Genomic DNA, 20,148 nt, shown 5'->3' with positions numbered 1-20,148 from the left:
GCCATATCAGCAATCTAATCCAGCTGACTGCCTTCTCATATGGGTATGAAAGCTTGCCAGTGTCATGAAGATTAGGGAAAAAAAACAGGTCTTTGGCCTTTACAGAAAGGCAAATGCAAATTTTTCTCACAGTTTAGAGTTTAACTAACTCTTTCATCCTCCTTTCATCCTTTCCCTACTCAGATTTTTCTGAGATGTGCCTTTTTCTTTTGACCAAATTGTTGAGGTTTTCTTGGTGGTTGAGTGTTTTTTTATGTGTGCTTTTTTTGCTGTCCATTTCAGGTGAATTTTGAACAATTGACAACATCAAAGAAGTGTTTTGCTTTTTTCTGCTTTAATTACATTTTAGAGTTTCTACTTCTATCTTACATCTGCAAGTTATTTTCTTGTGGAAGTCATGGAACCTTTCTGGACTTCAATTTCTGTATGTTTTTATAGAGGGGATAGATCTGACATAGTCTTTGAAAGTTTGCAGGATTAATCCAAAAGTGTTAAATAATACAAATTCTTGATTTTTCTTTCTTTTTCCTTTTGGTATGTAGATACAGTGCTTTATTTCAACCTGATGTTCCAATTATTGGAGCTAACCTGGAAACCTTCTCAGAGTGTTGGTTGCCTAATTTCCAGGTAGTTAGGCCAGGTTATTAATCTTATTCTGTATGTAACAGCGTTTCAGCACTTTCTAAAAATAGATTGCTGTTTGTTTAGTGCTGCTGTATTCTCAGTTGCACAACCTCAGCTTTTTTAATGAAGATGGATCCCACGGTGCATAACGAAGTCTGAAATCAGAAGTGTGCAAAGCAGATGCATAATATACTGTAAGGTTTCCTGCTGAGTTTTGCTTATCTTATAAAACTCTTCCAGTGTTCAGAATTCGAGATCGTATGTGATTAACATCGCATGCTGATTTGCCACAGAAATCATATTCTGGAATTCTTGTTCAAGTGTTATCTGCCTTGAAATGTCTTGTTAGCTTTATATACTTTTTCACATTCTGAGACGAAATTGGCAGTTCAGAAATTGTCCCTAGCCTATCCTAACCTTTTATCCTCCAATTTTTCCTGTAAAATAGGAAGATATCTCTCGTATATTTATCTTTCCTATAAAAACACTGAAACTTTCTTCTTCTTCTTTTCTGAATTTTTAGTATACCTCCAGTCTAGCAATAGAGGTCTTATGTAAGTAGAGAATTATACATATTCCTAATGCTAGAGATGAACTTTTTTGCTTTTTTGTGGGTTTTTCCCCCTTTTATTGTTGTATCCTGCTTTTAATGTTATTTAAATTTATATTACTTGTGTGGAAAGTTTGAGTGGGTGGCAGACCTTTCCAGAGAGAGAAAAGAAGGAAAGTGACTGAAGTACTTCATTTTGGAAATATTTGTGATGATGGTGCAGTTGCCTTAGGTGATGCTTTGTACCTGTGCGTAGTCACTGATTTTACCTGACTGCTGGTTGGAACCTCCTGTCCAAGCCAAGTCCGGTTAGAACAGGTTGCTCAGGGCTTTGTTCAGTTTCCATGACCTCTCAGGTCAACCTGGTTCACTCTTGAGCACCCTCATAGTAAAAAATAAATTCTTTCATTGAGTTGGATTTTTTTTTTTTTTGTTCTAGCTTGTGTCCAGTGCCTCTTGTCCTTTTGCTGTGCATCTCTGTGGAGAGTTTGGCTTTATCTTCTTTCTGTCTTCCCATTAGGTAGTTGAAGACGTCAAAAAGGTTTCTCTTCCTCGCTTCTGAAGGCTTGGATAAACCATCCATTATATGTTAATAATCCAGATTATTAACAAAGACATTAAACAGTATTGGCTCGAGTACTGATTGCTGAGGGATGCCAGCAGCTGTTTTTTTACTGTTAGTCATCACACTTTGACCCCCATTGGTTCAGCTGGTTTTCCTCTCACCTTCTTATTCATTTACTCAGTCTGTATCTCTCTAGTCTGACTATAAGGACCCTGTGGGAGACCATGTCAAAGGCCTTGCAACACCCATTGCTTTCGCCTTATCTGCAGAGCCAGCCATCTCACCGTAGAATGCAGCTGTGTTACTCAGACACAATTTGCCCTTGATAAATCCATGCTGGAAGCTCAGCTTCTTGTCATCATGCAGCTGGGAATGGATTCCTGGAAGATTTGATCCATAACCTTATCAGGGGTTGAGGTGAAGCAGACTAGCCTGTAGTTCACCAGGTCATCCTTGTTGCCCATCTTGAAGATAGGTATGATTTTCCAGTCATTGGGAACCTCTCTTATGCCATGACCTTTCAAAGATAACGTAGAGGGGCCTAGCAGTGACATTGGCAAGCTTCCTCAACACCATCGGATACATCCTGTCTGATCCCGTGGACTTCTACGTGTACAACTGGCTTAAATGTTCTTCCCCAACAATGGGTGATATTGCATTCCCACAGATTCTGCTGGTAGAACTGAGGAACTGGGAGGTCAGAGGGCAGAATTTATCAGTGAAATCTGAAGTGGCAAAACCAAAAATTATTAAGTTCTTCAGTTTTTCCCATGTTCTTTGTCGCTAGGTTCCTATCTCATTGAGCAGTGGGCCCACGTTTTGGTTAGCATTCCTTTTGCTGCTGGTGTAAATAAAGAAGCCCCCTTGAAGTACTTCTGCATTGTTTTCTGGTGCTGTCATAAGGGCAGCATCTTTGGGTGATACCTCTACATCTTTGTTGAGAGAATCAGTAGAAAAGGTCAAGAAACACTAGTTGTCCATTGTATATTTACCACCTCTGTCTTACCAGAAAAACCTTCAAAGACATTGCAAAGAAAACGTTTAACATACTTAAAAGCTCTAGCCTCGTTTTATCCTCCTCTGTTACTCCTTGCTAATACTTAGAAAATGTTAAACACAGTTTATCAAGTGATCAAATTTACAGTTCTGTGTTCTTGAGTCCAATCGTTCTACATAATATTTTGCACTGTAAGCAACCCAATGTGTATGAAAGTCCTAAAGAAAAAACCCAGTCATTTATCAGAATATGCAGATGATTTTCCATCTTTGAAATACAGACCTCTTATAAATGTTTTTTCTTTGTCCAGGAGTAGATGCTCTGTGTTTATCATTGGTTTTCTGTTGACATCACATTCTTGAAAAGGTGGCGTTTTTTATTAGAGAAATTAAGTTGCCTTCATGTGTAAAAGTGTCCATACTTTGTACCTGTTACACTGGTGACATAGAACTTTGCTACTGAACTCCATGCTTCATGTATTATCTCACTGTTTATCATTACGTTAAGTTTATCATTACTGCCTATTATTGGAAGTGGTTTTGACAGATTTTTTGCATCTGCAACTAATTCAGGGAGAGGGAAGTTAAAGCATTTTTAAGGAATAGATCTCTAAATATGTAGCTATAAATGTAGGTTAGGCTATGGTTCCATGCAGATTTCTTTGTGGTGCCTAAACAATCTCAGTTCCTGGATGCCCCCTTACCTCTGCTGTGCTGTCATAGCTGTGCTGTGATAGTGTGGTTGAACAGAGGAGGGAACTGATACGGTTGAAAAATAACTTTCCCCCTCCCCTGCTGCTCAAGGTATTTTTGCCTGAATTAGTTTCTTTCCCCAGATTTGCTCTCAGTGAAGAAACAGCTGTGCTGATGTATGCAGGGTGCGGGAGAGGAGCAAGAAGCCCCAGGTTTTAGGAAGCATGAGGGGTGTGTAAACCTGTTCATGTATTGCTGCTTCAGAATTTGAAAATGCAACCTCACTGTGGTTACACAGTTGATGTACTAGGACTGATGGTATCAAAGCTGGAAGATAAAAAGCTATTTTACATAGAAGCCTGAAGAAGCCTGTCTGAAAGAAAATGAAGTGACAGGGAAAGTAAAACAATTAGAAAATATTTCTGTGTCACATTTTTATGAGTACTTATATCCTCTTAACAATATATATGTGATGACTCTAAATGAACAACAGATTAGAAAACTTAGAAGCATTCTTTTTAATTTACTTAAATATGAGTCTGGATGAGGGCAATGATTCTGAGCAAATTAATTTGCATTTTTTGTATGAATGCTGCAGTATCTGGTAAGTTGTTGCAGTTGTGATGGTGTAAGCATTCGTAAGATGAGGCTTGTATTATTTCTTTACCAGTGTAACTGGGGGGAAAAGAATGTAAACTTCAGGTCCTCCTGGAAAAACAGCTTGGTCCTGAACTAAACCTTTGTTTGATTTAGGTTTCATGTTTAGGACGGTTCTTGGGCACACAGAAGGGAATGTGATCTCAGCAGATGAAATACTTGTAAAAGCTTCTGTGTGTTGTAATAGAAACCTTCAAGTCTCTACTATTGTATGCTGGGGGTGGTGGGGAGTTCTTTTGGCAATCTAGTGGTACATTTGAGAAAGTTGCTTTCCTAGAAAAGTTGGTCTTCATGTGGCCGGTAAATGCATCTTGCATCTGTGGTGAGTTGACCTTGGCTGGTCACCAGTGCACACCAAAGCCGCTCTATCGTTCCCCCTTCTCAACTGGACAGGGGGAAAGAAAATATGATGAAAGGCTTTTGGGTTGAGATAAGGACAGGGAGATCACTCAGCAATTACCACCATGGGTAAAACATACTTGACTTGGGGAAGTTAAATTAAATTTATTACCAACCAAATCAGAGGAGGATAATGAAAAATAAATGCTAAATCTTAAACCGCCTTCCCCCCCACCCATCCCTTCTTCCTAGCCTCAACTTCACTCATGATTTCTCTACCTCCTCCCCCTGAGTTACACAGAGGGACAGGGAAAGGGGGTTGTGGTCAGTTCATGATGTGTTGTCTGCAGCTCTTTCCTCCTCACACTCTTCTGCTCCATTGTGGGGTCCCTCCCACAGGAGACAGTCCTCCACGAACCTCTCCATGTGAGTCCTTCTCATGGGGTGTAGTCCTTCAGGAACAGACTGCTCCACCATGAGTCCTCTCCATGGGGCCACAGGCCAGGATCATGTTCCTGTTTGGGCTTTCCACGGGGTCACAGCCTCCTCCAGGGCACATCCACCTGCTCCGGCATGGGCTCCTCCACAGGCTGCAGGTGGATATCTGCTCCACCGTGGACCTCCATGGGTGCAGGGGCACAGCCTGCCTCACCATGGGCTGCACCACGGGCTGCAGGGGAATCTCTGCTTTGGTGCCTGGAGCACCTCCTCCCCCTCCTTCCTCACTGACCTTGGTGTCTGCAGAGTTATTTCTCTCACATATTCTCAGTCCTCTGTCCTGGCTGCTGTTGTGCAGCAGTTTTTTCCCCCTTCTGAAACACGTTGTCACAGAGGCGCTACCACTGTTGCTGATGGGCTCAGCCTTGGCCAGCGGCAGGTCCGTCTTTGAGCTGGCTGGCGTTGGCTCTGTTCAACATAAGGGCAGGGTCTGGCCACCCCTGTAGCCCCCCCGCCCCTACCAAAACCTTGCCATGCAAACTCAATGCAGCATCCCATCCAAAACAGTAAAGAAATAGGTGTGTTTTTCTGGTCGGTTGTAAGATAGATTCATATGGAATGACTTGCCTTAGAGCACAAGATACAAGACGTGCAAAAAATTCTTCTAAGATGGTATCTTCTGTTGGACATTAGCCCTTTACTAAATACTGTATATGTCACTCCTCACTTCAGTGTTTTAGAGAGGCAGAATTTTAATGGATTTTTTTGCAAATGCATGACTTTGCTCTTATTTCATGGAGATTCACTGTGAACTTTTTCCTCCCATCTGTGAATTGCATAACAACACTGTTGAATGAGAGAAACTCCTGCTAAAGGAGTTAACAAAACAATGTCCACACACAGTAACTTAAAGGTGTTAATCTGCTTTTTGCCATTCTTCCTACAAGCATACTTTGTTTTGTAATTCAAAATTTGTTAAATAGGTTTTACACAAGAAGACTGTATGGGGATTTTTAAAAGGCTGGCTTCAGGATGTGGTTAATAATGCCATAAAAGTTCTCATAAAAACTAAAATATGAATTATTTTTTCGGGAAATTTTTTAATTGGCTTTTAAAAAATGACATGTAACTCATCACAGTTGTTTAAAAAAGCAGTGAAATACATTAGATATGCCTCTTTGAGATATCTGTTTAAATTCCATATAGTTTCTCAGGTCCAAAATTTCTTATCTCTCTTGGCATGACAGCACCAAAGGGAGCTTGTAGTGGGATGAAAAATGATTTGTTATCGCTAGTGAAATCTGCTCCAGCATGCTGCCTTTCTTGGGCAGAGGTATAGCAATTGACTTCTGTTGTCTCAATGTCTTAGGGCCAGTTCTGCTTATTTGAATATTTTTACCTTCTGGGTATGAATGTGTCTTCTGATTAAAATGGCCTTGATAGTAGAAAGGTAGAGGTTCCAAATTTAAGTCTTACTATAAAATAGTTAGAAACAGCCTGTGTAACAGATGACTTGTTATCCCTGTTTAAAAAAAAAAAATCCTCTATAGAATCAGATCCCAAATGACCCAAGTAACTCAGTCAGGTGAACTGTCTGGCTAACATGATGGTATACTTCTAGATTTGTGTTTTGGTAGGACCAAGAATGCTAGAGAGAGTTAAAATTGATCCAGAGCTGGGATACTAAGACTACTCTTCCATGGACAACTGAGCTGGTCTGTAGCGATGGACAAACCATCCAACACAGAAGTGCTTAATTCAAAAAAAGGACTACAGAAAACCCTAAGAAACTTTTTGAAAAGGAACTCAAAGATGCAGCCAAAATGTAAAATATTTGCAGACAGCTTGGGAGTTATTTAAAGACACCATATTGGAGGCTTACAGCACATGTGTACTGCTCATTTAAATAGACTTCAGAAGGCCCCCAAATGTTGGCATGACTAAACAGCAGGGTAAGGTGAAATGTCTGAAATAAAACATCATCCTTGTGAATCTGAACTTTTGTCTGAATGATGAAAATAGAGAATAATAAAAAAGCTGGTGGATTTAACTTACAATGAGGCAGGCAGAAAAATTTTTGATGAATAACTCCCAACAGTCATAAAAACTATTGTTAAGTATTTCTTTAAACTAATAAGAAAAGTTTCTGGAGCATCTGTAAGGTCAGTATGCAACCGAGCGGCTTTGGAGAATGTATGGTCATAGCTGTAAAACAGAATTGCTTGCACTCACTTTGACAACACTTACAGAGGTCTTCATGCCAGAATATTTCTTAAGAAGAACTGTAATAGAGTATATGACTCAAAGTGAAACATCAGTGGAAGAAATTGCAGTACATTAAGCAAACAATGAACAAGGCAGCAGGATCAAATGGCATTCATCCAAGTGTTATAAGAGGAACTCTGGGATAAAGGAGCTACTGACTAGCATGTTGCAGGTAAAGAAGGTAGCTAGTACGATAACAACTTTTTAAAAAGGCATTGGAGGAACTTTATATCAGTGAGCTTTGTGACTGTACAACCCAGATTTGTAGAAGTGATAATGAAGACCAGAATTTGTTTCATTGTTCCCTCTGTAAAGTCCTCTACCAAAGGCTTTTGGAGAGGCTAAGTTGCCTCTGGATAAAATGGAAAGTTTTATAAGGAATAACTGGCCACAGATGGAAAGAGAGGGCAAAAAATGGTTCATTTTGTTAATAGGAGTAACCCATTGAATTCCACAAGGTTCTGTGTTAACATTGGTGCACAGATATAAGGAAAAGGGTTTGATAGCAAGGTGACAAAGTTTGTAGATGTTACAAACTTTTCTTGGGTTAGTATAATGGCTAGCTACTTAAAGAAAATTGCAGATGCTCAGGTTTTGGGTTATGTGGGTTAAAATCTTACATGAAATTCCGTGTAGGTAAATGCGAAGTAATCTGAATGAGAAGTAGGAAAGAGAATTTTTGTAGACAATGATTGCCTCTGAACTGGTTCTTACCAATCACGAGTGAAAGATGTAATTATCTAGTACATAAAAATCAATGTGGTTCTTCATAGCAGTGAAAACAATGAATCCAGTGTTAAGACTTATTAAGAAAGGAATAAAGAACAAAACATAAACATCACGCTGCTTCTGTAGAAGTTTGTGGCATGTATGCATCTTGAATATTCCTCATAATGTTGGTATCATCATCTCAAAAAGGGAACAGTAGACTAGAAGAGGTTCAGAGAGAAGCACTGAGAGTGATTTAAAGGCATGAAACAGCTTTTATGTGAGGAAAAATTTAAAAGACTGTTGTTTTTTTTTTTTCATTTTCTACCTGGGAAAAGGATGACCATGAAAGAACACAACAGGGATCTATACAATCATGAGTGAATAGGGAAGGATTACTTATTACTGTCTTCCAAAGTACAAGAACTGGAGGAGTAGAGTACTAATTAGGCGCCAAAGATTCCAGATTGAATCAGAACAAACGAAAAGAGATACTCATATAATACATATTTAAGCAGAGGTACTGTCTGCAGCAAGATGCTGTTGATTCTGTAAAGTAAGGTTGGTTAAAAAAGCAAGTGGGTAGAAGAAAAAGGCTAGCAAAGGCTGTTAAACACAAAAATATCATCCATGGCTCAGGAAGTCCTTGGTACATGCAAGTAGCTGGAAGCAAAGGTTGTATATGCTATAAATATTTCTTTGTGCACTGTTTGTACTTTACCCTAGACATCTGTTATTGGTTGTGATTTTTCTTTCCTATCAAAACATAGAGTTGTGTTCATTATTTCTAAATGCGTTTCCAACTATGTAAAGAAAAACACAGTAAGAAAAGACACATTTAAATATTACACCAAAATCAAAGCTGCTGCATAGTTTGTCTTATAGAATTTATGTGAGGCAGCTCTTAGTTGCAATAATTAGGGCCTGGTGTGAACAGTGCCTTGCTTTAATGAGTGCTGTCTTCATGCTCTGGACCTCCTTCACTTAAGAATACCCCCGTGCCATCATATTATATGAAAATGTCCATACTGTTGGATATTGCTGTCATGTGACTGTTCTCAGAAAGTTTAGGTTTTTACTTAATGCTAATACCAAAATTTCAGTTAGTGTCTGATGTTGAATTGCAAAAAGGTATTGTGTTGAAATTGTACTTGAGGCAGTTCAGAACTGTTGCTTTTATATGGAAAAATTAAATATGTACTTGGGTATTAGACATTTAAATAATGAATGTGAGGACCCTTTCTGCGTGTGGCATATAGTTCATATCGGAGAACCCTTAAATTTACAGGTGTCAGTAAAACAGTTGAAATCCTTGTAAAACTGCCTTGTGTCATAATTTTTAATAGCCTGCTAATTTGTGCTTTAGTAATCAAGATGCTGACAGATACTCACTTGTATTTACTTAGGATAATGAGGCACCACTGCATTGATGAACTTATTTTGTCAAATGATAGTTAAACATTGGCATCAGTAAAATAAATACTTGGGGAAAATATATGCATCTGGTTTACTCCTCTAGTTTGTGTTGATTAATAACTCAGCTTGAAATTAAGACTTACCTTAACTTGTTCTCATTTCAGCTTTGGATAGATCACAGTCCAAGAGAGATGGAGGTTTTAAAAATAATTGGAGCTTTGATCATGCAGAAGAAAGTGAAGGAGATACAGAGAAAGAGTAAGGATCCTTTTATTTAGGCTATTGAAAGTAAAAGTGTCTATAAATAAATACTTTTTTGTAATTTATTAATAAGAAACAATATATAATACATAATCAGTGATTAAGAAAAATGTTTTCAAAGAAGTGATTATTTTAAATAGTATTGCCATATAACAATGCATTATAATGTAAATTTAACTGTAAACATGGGACTTAGACATAGCACACAGTACATTTCAAAAGTGTTGCAACTGTCCTTGGAGCTACTGTGAAAGTCTAAGGAACACAGACAAGAAATACATCAACATGCAAAGTAAGGAAACTGAAAGGTAGGGTATCCAAGCAGCTTCAACTTTTCCTTTAGTGGTGATGCTACTCAGTACTTCACAGTTATGATTAAGGTACTTCTGTAGCTGTAGACCTATATCAAGTTAAACTGAGCTTAAAAGATGGTAGGTTCTTCTCCCTTGTCCTTATCTCAGTGGGTAAAGTTAAGACTGGTTTTGTTCCCTGGTAATTTATTTCTTTACTTGGTATGTTTGGATTTTGACTAAAGCTTAAAGCCTATGCGTGTAGTTTGAATACATACTTTGTTCTTGTGACATTTTATTGTTACTATGTTTTCTCAATATTAATGTATTTCTTTCCAGAAGGACTAATGAACTGTTAAAAGTACAAGTTTCATGCATGAAGAATGCATGTTAAGTTTATTTGTTGTTCTTAGATATATGGAGAGTAAGACCTGCAAGTTTAAAAAGGATGCTATGATTCTCCAGTAATGAGAAATGAATCCTGTGGTTACGTACAAAAATAATTCTTATAATATTGTTATATAAATTCTTATAATATTCTTGTAATATTCTGCCAAATAATTGTGCATTGGAAGGGAGATAGAAAACCAGACACATAACCACTTAGGCTGCAGCAGCAGGCTGTGCTGTAATCTTAGAAAATGTTAATAAATGTGCTGGTTTAGTCATTAAAAAATGAGTTCAGAAGTTCATTGAAGTGTTAGGTAAGCATTAAGAGCTTTTGACAACACAACTATCAGAAGTTAAGACCACTTTTTCAAAGATTTTCAAGGGCATTTTAGTTTTACAAAATTAAGCTTGCTTTTTTTCTTAGCAATTTTACATCCATTTCTGGTGCACAGTAATATGTTTTAAGTGTAGCGGTGGTACATACAATACAGTTAGTATTTGCATTCTACTTGTCTTCAGAAGTAAAAGTGACTCACATTTGTAAGCACAGCAGCTTTTTTTTCTTTCTAGTAATTTACTGCTGTCTCCAGTTGATGTTCACTTAAGAACACAGAATGAGATATGTATAGTGTAGCAATGCTAAAAAAAAAAAGTTTTAAAAACTGATTATAGAACATATGTTTTATATAATTGTGTCTGATTTTAAGATGGTTTTTCTGAGTGATTTTTCATTCCTTTCAAATATTCTGTACGATAAACAGTTTTCCTGTAGTCAGTATTGAAATTTTGTTACCTACTCACATCAGTATTTTGTTTTTATACCTGTGAATTACACAGAATCTTGTCTGGAAGTATAGATAAAAGAGTAGTTGAAAATTGATTTAAACTGGAGATCCTGCTTTTTTTGCTTACTCATCCTCTGATACCATTTCAGGCAACTTCTCACTCCCTCCAAAGAGCTATATGTTTTAAGCTGCCCAGGTACTTCTGGTAACACCTGGGGTTTTTTTGTCTTAATGGCATTGTAAGCTTTGAGCATTCTGAAATACTTTGTGTATATTGCTGTTCTCATATGTTTTTACTCTGTATAACAAAACACTGACAGACGGGAACCTTTAGAAAACACATGATTTTGACAGTAAATTGTCCTTTTCTTTTTAAATTCCCTTTACCCTTAGCAGAACATTTCAAAGATTAGCAGCTTTAGTTCATAGAACTGTTCCAACATAAAGCTTGGTGTCCCCCCAATATTTTGAGTGTACTATGCAATAAGTATGTATTCTGGCAATTTTTTGGTAATGTCATTCTTATTCACTATGGTATGCTGATACTTACTAGCAGTGCTTGTAATTTACTGCATTTCTGTGTGGAGAAAGCAGTAACTCTGAAGCAAGTGTCTGGATGCCTCTCACGCTTGTTGTTGAGGCACTAGCATTTTAGTGTCTGACCTTATCACAGCTTTTTGCCCTCTTAATGGCAGACATACAGTAAGTTTGTTTTGAACTGGCCCAAGAATAACATCCCAGCACTTAAAGGATTGGCTGTATTCTTGTATTGCCCCATGAGACCTGTGCTAATGTTGTGGTCAGTACTGGATGTCTTGCTTGGATTATCTTTCCTCAGCGAGATGAACACTGATGGAGTATGTGGCTAATGACCTCCTACCAAAGCAATTTTTAGAATAGGTAGATAATTTTAAAAGTGTGTTGTTTAACTTATTTGGGGAATTAGATAGGCTGTGTCATAATGGTAAGGTGTCAAGTAATGAACGCAAAAAGAGTAAAGAACTTTTGTAAACTGAAGAAGATTTGAAAAATAAACTGTCACCCAACACAATATATACATTTTTAAATGCTGCTAGGCATGGAACTAGAGTTATGGAAATTCAGAATGGTAATTGACAAGTATCTTATCCCAAAGGAAATGCCTGCAGATAATCTTCTGTCTGCTTAAAAAAGTAAAAGTAACATTTTTGATGATTTACAAGATTTGATCTACTTCAGATAGCAGTCAAGATGATAGCAAGTGACTTGAGGCTTTTCTTGCTTTGTACTTGGACATCACACAGGAAGAGAGGAACTTTTATGTAGAACAGTAGAAAAAAAGACCAGTTGGTCAGTTGAACACACTGAAACCTGCATAGACCATCACAGAATAAATGACGGAAATTATGTATCTTACGTAGCAGAAGACATGAAAGATGGAAGACTTATACAAACATGGCCAGAATAATATATTAAATTGATTACTGAAATGAACATGTTATAAGATGCTTTCTAGTTTTACAGGTGATTATAATGAAGCATCTTCGATAATTTATATTTACTTTCTTTTTAATATCTGGGTAAATGTTTTTGAAGTATGTTTCAATATGCCTCACAATGGTTTTATAAACTGATGGGCCCAGTTTTCTCTTGGCTGTCATGCTGGTTTTTTAATAGTCCAGACTTGGGCCTTCCACTGAGATTTGTTTAATAATAGCCTTATTAAAAAACTGAATACAAATAAATGGGTTCGTTTTATTTATTTGCCCTATGGTATCCTTTCTTAACAAACACTTTCACAAAGTTTTTTGTTTGTTTGTTTCCCTTTTATTTACAGGGGATAAACTGCTTGTTCCCTTTTATTCCTGAATGAAAAAGCAATGATACTTTTAAAAAATTATTTCTGTTTACTTTTTTCCGGTATTGTTTTCCTTTTTATTCCTTTCTCAAAACAGCTCGTCATATTTATATAGATGTTTCATGCTGCTTTTACGACCCTGTTAGTAAGGCACTACAGCCTTTAAACTAGTAAAGAACTTTTTGTTCAGAGTCTCAGTTCTTAATTTTCAGGAGTTTTAGTTAAGGTTATTTTTAACGCGATAGCATTGTGTGTGAGTAGAATAATATCACTGCTTCCCTTGTGCCTCAGATGTCAGGGCTTTTTTTAATGTGTTGCCTACCACCATGTACTTTAGAATAAAGAATGTACAAGTGCATTGTGAGGGGAAATATGTCAGCCTCCTGGTTTTATATTTAAGAGTTTTTGGAAAGAAATTCCAATCACATTTGAAACGTGACTGGATCAGTTGGTAGTTGATAGAAATATGCATGCAGCTCATTGGAGTGTAATCTCAGTGTTCAACAGAGGTTTAAAGTTTGGGTTGCTTGTAGATAGTAGTAAAAACATGGTCTCTTAAACCGAGGTATCTAGCTATTGCAGAGTTCTTAATTTTTTAAAATATTAAACAAATTATGAGTAAATAGAATATATTTTTTTCCTTGTTCAGTGCCTAAATTCAAATGCATAATTATGAACTCCATTTTGGAAAGAACTCTGTTTACCTAAACTTCTTCTCTTAAAAAAAAAAAATTTGGGTAAGGACTTAACTTTCATTTGTTACAAACTTTTAATTAAAGTATTGAAAAGTTAGAAATTACAGTTCTAATGTGAAAATCCCTCTGTGGTTCTTTGGTTAAAAGTGACAAAGTGTGGAGGCATAGCCTTCTCCCAGCAAGACCACTGAGGTTTCATTTCAGTAGTGTTAAAATATTATTGTCTGGTATGTGGGAGTGTGGTATAGTGGGTTTTTTTCCTGTCTGTACAAATTGCATCTTTTAAGCGGCAACTGTAAGCATGTGATACATGAGCAAATAGACATTAGTCAGTTACTATGTATTCTGCTTTCTGAAAAAACAGCCTTTCTGGTACTGATGCATATACTTTGCATTCCTTAAAATCTAAAAATATTTGTTCTTTAAAAACATCCAATTACCAAATATTTTTCTAGTCATGTCATCTTAGTTGCACCATAAGAGCTACTCTTCAGTTTTAAGGATTTTTTTCAATGTTTTGTTCGTTTGCAATCTGTTACCTTCTCTCTCACCCACCCACATGCCCTTTTATTAAAATGGTTACAGTATTGGGGCATCTTGAAACCCTAAAAGTATAGCCACTATACAAGGGCATTTTGAAAATTGTCATAATTTTGTATGAGCTGGAGCTGAAGAAGGAAAATGTATCTAGAGGTAAAATGATCTGGCTAGATCAACACAGTAGGTGAATGCCAGAGATGCAGGTACCATAGGTTGCTATTTCATGTTTGTGCTGCAGGGTTTCATTTATTCTTTAGGATCTGGAAAATTTCTGAAATCATTAAACTCATTGTGTTCTGATGAAGGGTTAAGAAAGCTCAGTGAGCCTCCCTTGAAAGAATATGCTATCCTGAAAGGGAGTTTAAAAAAAAAAAAAGTTACAGTATTTTAAAATTTTAATATCAGTGGATAGTCTGTACAGAAGTACAACTATATTCTTTTGTCTTGGTGACACTTTCTGTTGGAAATTAGTGATGATCCACTACACTGTTCATTTTACCATTACACACCTAGAATTGTTGTGGTCTGTAAATGAAAGGAAGATACAACAGTGCCACTGGCTAAGTGTTGACATTTATATCATTCTTTCCATATCAAAACCAGCTGTGTGCACAATCTTACCTCCTGAAGTTACAGGATCTGCAGTTCTCACCCTATGAGTCAAGAACTTTTTTCTTCTATTTTATTTGATGTGAGGATATATGTATTGCATAAGGTGGAGGAATGAATTGTAACGTGAAGGGTAATCTTGTGCACGGAAAAAGGTTTTAGGAAATTGGGGGGGTGGGGAGAGTACTGAGTGGTTACTTTGTATATAAAGAGCTAAAGTTCACTATGTATATTGCAGTCAACATGTCATATCTGTAGCTACAAAGTGTTTTCATCTTCACCTCCTCATTGTTTCTCTTCTGTAGCCGTTCCCTTGGAACTCCTGATACAACTGCTTGTATTCTTAAGTAGTTGATGCCTGAATGATCTTAATAAAAAACCCCAAACCTATGTAATTAAAAATTGGCTAAAGGTTGTATTATTTTGTTGTGGCCAAGAGAGGAGTAACCTTATCAAGATTGATGAGAAGGGATTGATGAGAAGCATGTTGTTTCTCCTGGAGGCAAGAATGTGTTAGCTTAATCTAGCTGCTATCAGTATAAAATGTATGATTGGGGGTTTAATTTAAATACTTAAAATCATTTGAGGATAATTGCCTATTATTGAAAATAATACATTTTCACAATATCATGGAGTGGGTTTCTTTTTTTATATCTTCTTCCCCATTATAATAGTTGAAGATTACAAACACAGAAGTACTAAAGAAACACATTTTAATGAGCAGTGGAGCCAAACTGAGTACAATGTTTTTAGGAAGACATATTTTGGTGGTAATTGCTATGGGATAAAATTTAGTTATATGCAAGTTCTTCTCCTACAGCACTGAAGTCTGCGGTTTTAAACCACATACTTGAACACCGATATGCATGAACAAACTAAGACTGATTTATAGGTTAACTTAGTATTGACTCAATTTATGAATAGGGCTGTATAGAATCTTTCATGATGTCAGTAACATTGTTATCGTTATAATTATATATAATTATTATATATTGAAGGTTCAATAGTATTCTCCATTTTGAGTTAATAACATCCTTTTAATTTTGCTTTTTGTGAAATAATTTGATGTACGGTTTAAGTTCATGTTCACATCCATCTGGATCACTACGTTGCCCACTTAACATTCCTGTTGTTCTAGGCATGTATGTACAATGTGCATGTGATGCATTTAAATTTAAAGAGGGAAGGAGAAAACCTCACTCTGTGTTTAAAATGTTTTGCTGGTGCTCTGTTGCATTACAGTGTATCTGTTTTTCTCTCCTATCTAGCGAGGCAAATCTGCTCAGCATAGATGACAGTGATGGGCCTTTCAGTCCCAATGAAGAAAGAAAGGTAACTACTGTTTACTGGTGAAAACATATCTTTAAAGCTTCCTAGGTTTTTAAAGAATGTTGCGTAGTCATCTGTGTGGTATTACAAAGTGAAAGTTTATGTGTTGATTTAGCAACATATGCTCAAGGTTTTCTTCTGCCTACCCTTAATGTTCCTTTTACTCCTATAGATCTTGTTGGTTTGTATAGTACTCTGAAAATATGAGCATGAATAACTGGTTTTAAGTTTAGACAATTTTCATTAATGGGATTGTATTTATTAAATTGAAAATGTTAATCGGTATATCCCATGATTGCTTACTGTCAGATTTCCCACTTTTGTACGCATGTATATGTGTGTGTATATAAAAGGAGAAGATGCATAGGCAAAACCCATGCTTTTTGTGGGTTTTTTTATGTATATTGAAATAGCTTACAACTGCAAGATGCCTCATAATACTTTGAAAATATTCATATTTTGTTTAGTAAGGAATCCTAATGAGTAAGGGTGCAGACAGGGTATATTTTACGTGAAATTTGGTACAAAAGCGGTTATGCATTTTGTACATGAAATTTGGTACAAATGAAGCCGAAGTAATATTTATATAAATATTCTGTAATTTGTTTTTTCCTTTAACTTTTATACGAGTATTTTAATATATGTGAATTCTGTTGTTACAGTCACTTCGTTGTCGGCCTGGAGCTGTCGGCACCAGTGGTGATTCCATAAAAACATATGCAAGGCGAGGCAAAACTGGAAGCCTGAGACTTTTTAAAGGGAACGCAATTGGCCTCAACATGATGGGAAATAGCAAGAAACTGAGGTACCACATTTAGTTTTATGTTTACTTACCTATTTGATCATTGATATACATCAATGCTAAATGAGTAGAAGTTGTAGTACATTTGCGTTACGGCTGTGCATTTTAAGAAGCTATGCTCTTCTGTGCTTCTGAGCAAAGACAGAAAACTAGATTAAGGTCTTTCATCTTCCAAAATGTTAAACAGCACATTAGTAAAATACCAAAAGGTTATTAAAATAGAGTTAGAGCATTCAGTGGCACACTTGTCAGTGCCTTACCAATGTTGTCTGCATACGCTATTGTTTCCCCTATACAGTGTTAGCATGTGGAAGACTATTTCTAACATCCCCATCAAGAATTTCTTCTTTCCATGACTGTGAATTGCCAAGGTTAACTCAGGGTGCTTTTTCTGTTTTCCTTACTGCAAGGTGTCATTTGATTTAGGAGTCATGGACTGTTCCTTTAAAGGATTCAGCAAATATTCCTACTCCTACATGATAGCTTGAGATTGTCACTTGCATTTAGAGCTGACAGGAATAGCATTTAAGCATTCAGTGCTGTACTTGCTTGTTACTACTGGCCCTAGCTTGTAACAGACTGATCGCTTTATTTAGTATATAATAAAAAGTGATACATTCATGTAACTTTCTCTGGGAGTATTTCATATTGCTAAAGTGCACTCAGTTTGGTTACTTCTGCAGGAAGGAATAGTTCATAAGATAGCTAGTTACAGTTGGGCCAGTTGTTAAATACCGGACCCATGAGTATCTGTATGAGGAATGTCCTTGTCTTCATTCTTGCATGCTGATCTGTAGAGCACTGTTGGTCAGTGGGACCGTATTATCACAGAGTCACTTGAGAAAATAAATCCTTGAAGTTCTATCTGATATGTGTCCTCTCCTGCAGTTCTGATCTTTGAGCCTAACGTACGGGGAACAAATCCAGAATTTCCAGTCTGGACTAGTTTGATAGAGTTTGGTAGAGAAGAACAAATACAAGAATTGTTCATACTTCAGTCAAAATAAGGACTCTTATTACCTTTATGTTGTAATTGTAACCTATTCCCACATATTAATCTATCCTGTTGAATTTCAAAACCTAGATGAGCCTTCACCCACTGTCTTAACCAAATGTGATACATACCACTCTAATTTTAGTTTTTTTAGTAGCTTGTGAATGGTCTTAAATTCATGCATACTCTTAAATAAACAAAAACCAAACCAAAACTAACCCCCACAGATTCTGAATTTTCTGATAAGAGATGGCCAGTTATGAATATTTTCCTCTTTGGAACTACTGCTGTAATGACCACATATAAACAATAGTTTAGCTTATTTGGTGAATGAAAGGATATTCTTATCCTTCATTCTTTTTTCAGTGACTTAGATTTGACAAAGAACAGTGAAACTTTCACTGATGAGTAAAATTCTGCACTCTTAATAGTTCAAGTTATTGTTATTATAACCAACATGCCATTGTTTAGGGGATTGTTCGGGTGTATGTAATGTATGTTTGGAACTAACTGCAGGCTATTAAGTATTGTATACTGGGTTATTTTGAATAAAATTAAGTGTCTTTAATGCTTTATTTACATTTTATTAAGTTTTCAATAGTGAACTCCTCTGAAGAGTCATGATTTCTAGCTAAATGTTATTGAAAACAAAAAAAGTCTGTAGACTTCCATAAAACTATTAATTTCTCCTGTCACTGTTTAAAAATTCACCTCTACCCGTGGAGTTTTATTGTATAGGTTTTGTTCATATAAACCTAAACCAAAATCACTGCCTTCCCAATGTCCAGTGAAACATAAAAGCAAACATTGCATTCTCTCCACGGATGTTTCAGACCTGATCAGATCAGACACAGATCAGACATTTACAAAAAAGATTTCACTGAGCTTTTTGGTGAGAGTGCACCTATGTTTTCCCTTCCTTCCTTTGGGAATACAGACAATGTCTTGGTTTTTGAGATAGACTAATAGGATGTTATGTGGAACTTAAAAAGCTTTGTTAAAATACAATAGATTTAATAATGGCAAGGTTTTTTGTTGTATGTTAAAAGTTGTGCCATTGCACTGGGGTCCGTTATTTTCCAACATATTCAAGCACTTCCTTGGCAGCTCTTGCCCACTCTGAACACGGGTACTTCCTTCAATCCCTTTTTTTAATTCTTTCTACACTTACACAAATTATCACAGTACTTCATTATCGTTGATTTATGCTGTGCAAATGATGTTTTGTGTTTCAATCTTTAATTTTTAGTGCACGCAACAGATTTATAAGATAACATACAGATTTCTGGCTTGCTTCTCTTCGTATTGGCCAGTTCTTATAAAAACTCAGCGATTATTTACCTTAAAAACAAAGAAACTCAAAACGAGAGTAGTGAAGAAGACTGTGCATGTACATTATATTTGCTGTTTGTTTTGAGTACAGCTGATCATTTAAAATAAGATTCCTCTAGTCTTCTGAAAACTAGAATTTTCTTCTGTCTGGCTGTCAGATTTATAGTGAAATACAACCTTAGTACGTATTTTTTCTCCCTTTTTTGTTAAAGCAGTCATATGTGACTGTGTATGTGTGTTTTAAGTTCTGTAAAGGAATGTGGGTTTAATTTTTTTTTAAGGTAAATAATTGCTCAAGTTTTTTTAAAGAGTCTAAGCATTTAGTTCAGACATTCTGTTATTTGGATTGGGACTGCCTTCTGTTGACAAATACTATGGTATAAACCTAACACCTAGTATGATTTATAAAATCTAACTAAAAAAAAGGAAAATCTGTTGCATGTGTGTTACCTTACTTAAAGGTCACATCATATACATTGAAAGCAGGCATCCACCTTCTATCTGCTACTGAGCTGCATGCTGAATTTACACCTTCTTACTAAACTGTCATTAATGGAGGAATGATGGATGTGTGTAGGCCACTGTGACTGCCATAAACAATCAATGTTTGATTAAAACCCATACTATTTAACTCATTTTCAGATTTTGGCCACTAAGTCTGCTTGATTATGATATAAGTGTTTATCTTGATTTAATACCTTAACTGTGATAGCATCATACCTTTCGTAACACATGTATCACAACAAAATCCCTAAATCTGTAAAGGTTTGTGATCCAGTCACTGTCTGTAGTGAAGACTGGTGGTGTGTTCATGATGACATGCAGCACAGAAGGTGCTTAATAGTTACTCTTCCAATATTTGGACTCTTCAACTAGAGAAAATTCTGAAGGTCGATCATGCAGTTAAGCTGCTAGATTAAATGCACAAAGATCAGATACTTGAGATTCTTGAGATATTCATGGTGATTTTTATCACAAAGTTGAAGTCTCTTTTTTTTTTTTCCACCTTGTCTGCAGAATAGGGATGAAAAGC

General features: G+C 36.4%; 1 protein-coding gene across 3 annotated transcripts in view; it reads left to right on the top strand.

Moving 5' to 3' along the window:
* Nucleotides 1-20,148, top strand: part of SENP6 (SUMO specific peptidase 6) — an 82,935-nt gene that overhangs the window by 10,018 nt on the left and 52,769 nt on the right. For 2 of the 3 annotated variants that reach the window (XM_074819734.1, XM_074819732.1), the window contains exons 2-4: nucleotides 9,416-9,509; nucleotides 15,927-15,990; nucleotides 16,650-16,792. In XM_074819734.1, coding sequence (XP_074675835.1) covers nucleotides 9,416-9,509; nucleotides 15,927-15,990; nucleotides 16,650-16,792 — 301 coding nt within the window. The remainder of the gene's footprint in view (nucleotides 1-9,415; nucleotides 9,510-15,926; nucleotides 15,991-16,649; nucleotides 16,793-20,148) is intronic. The other variant, XM_074819735.1, reaches the window with a different exon arrangement.

The sequence above is a fragment of the Strix aluco genome, chromosome 3, assembly GCF_031877795.1.
Source record: "Strix aluco isolate bStrAlu1 chromosome 3, bStrAlu1.hap1, whole genome shotgun sequence".
NCBI classification, from domain to species: Eukaryota; Metazoa; Chordata; class Aves; order Strigiformes; family Strigidae; genus Strix; species Strix aluco.
The sequence above is the reverse complement of the archived record's forward strand: the minus strand, read 5'-3'. Positions and strand labels throughout refer to the sequence as shown.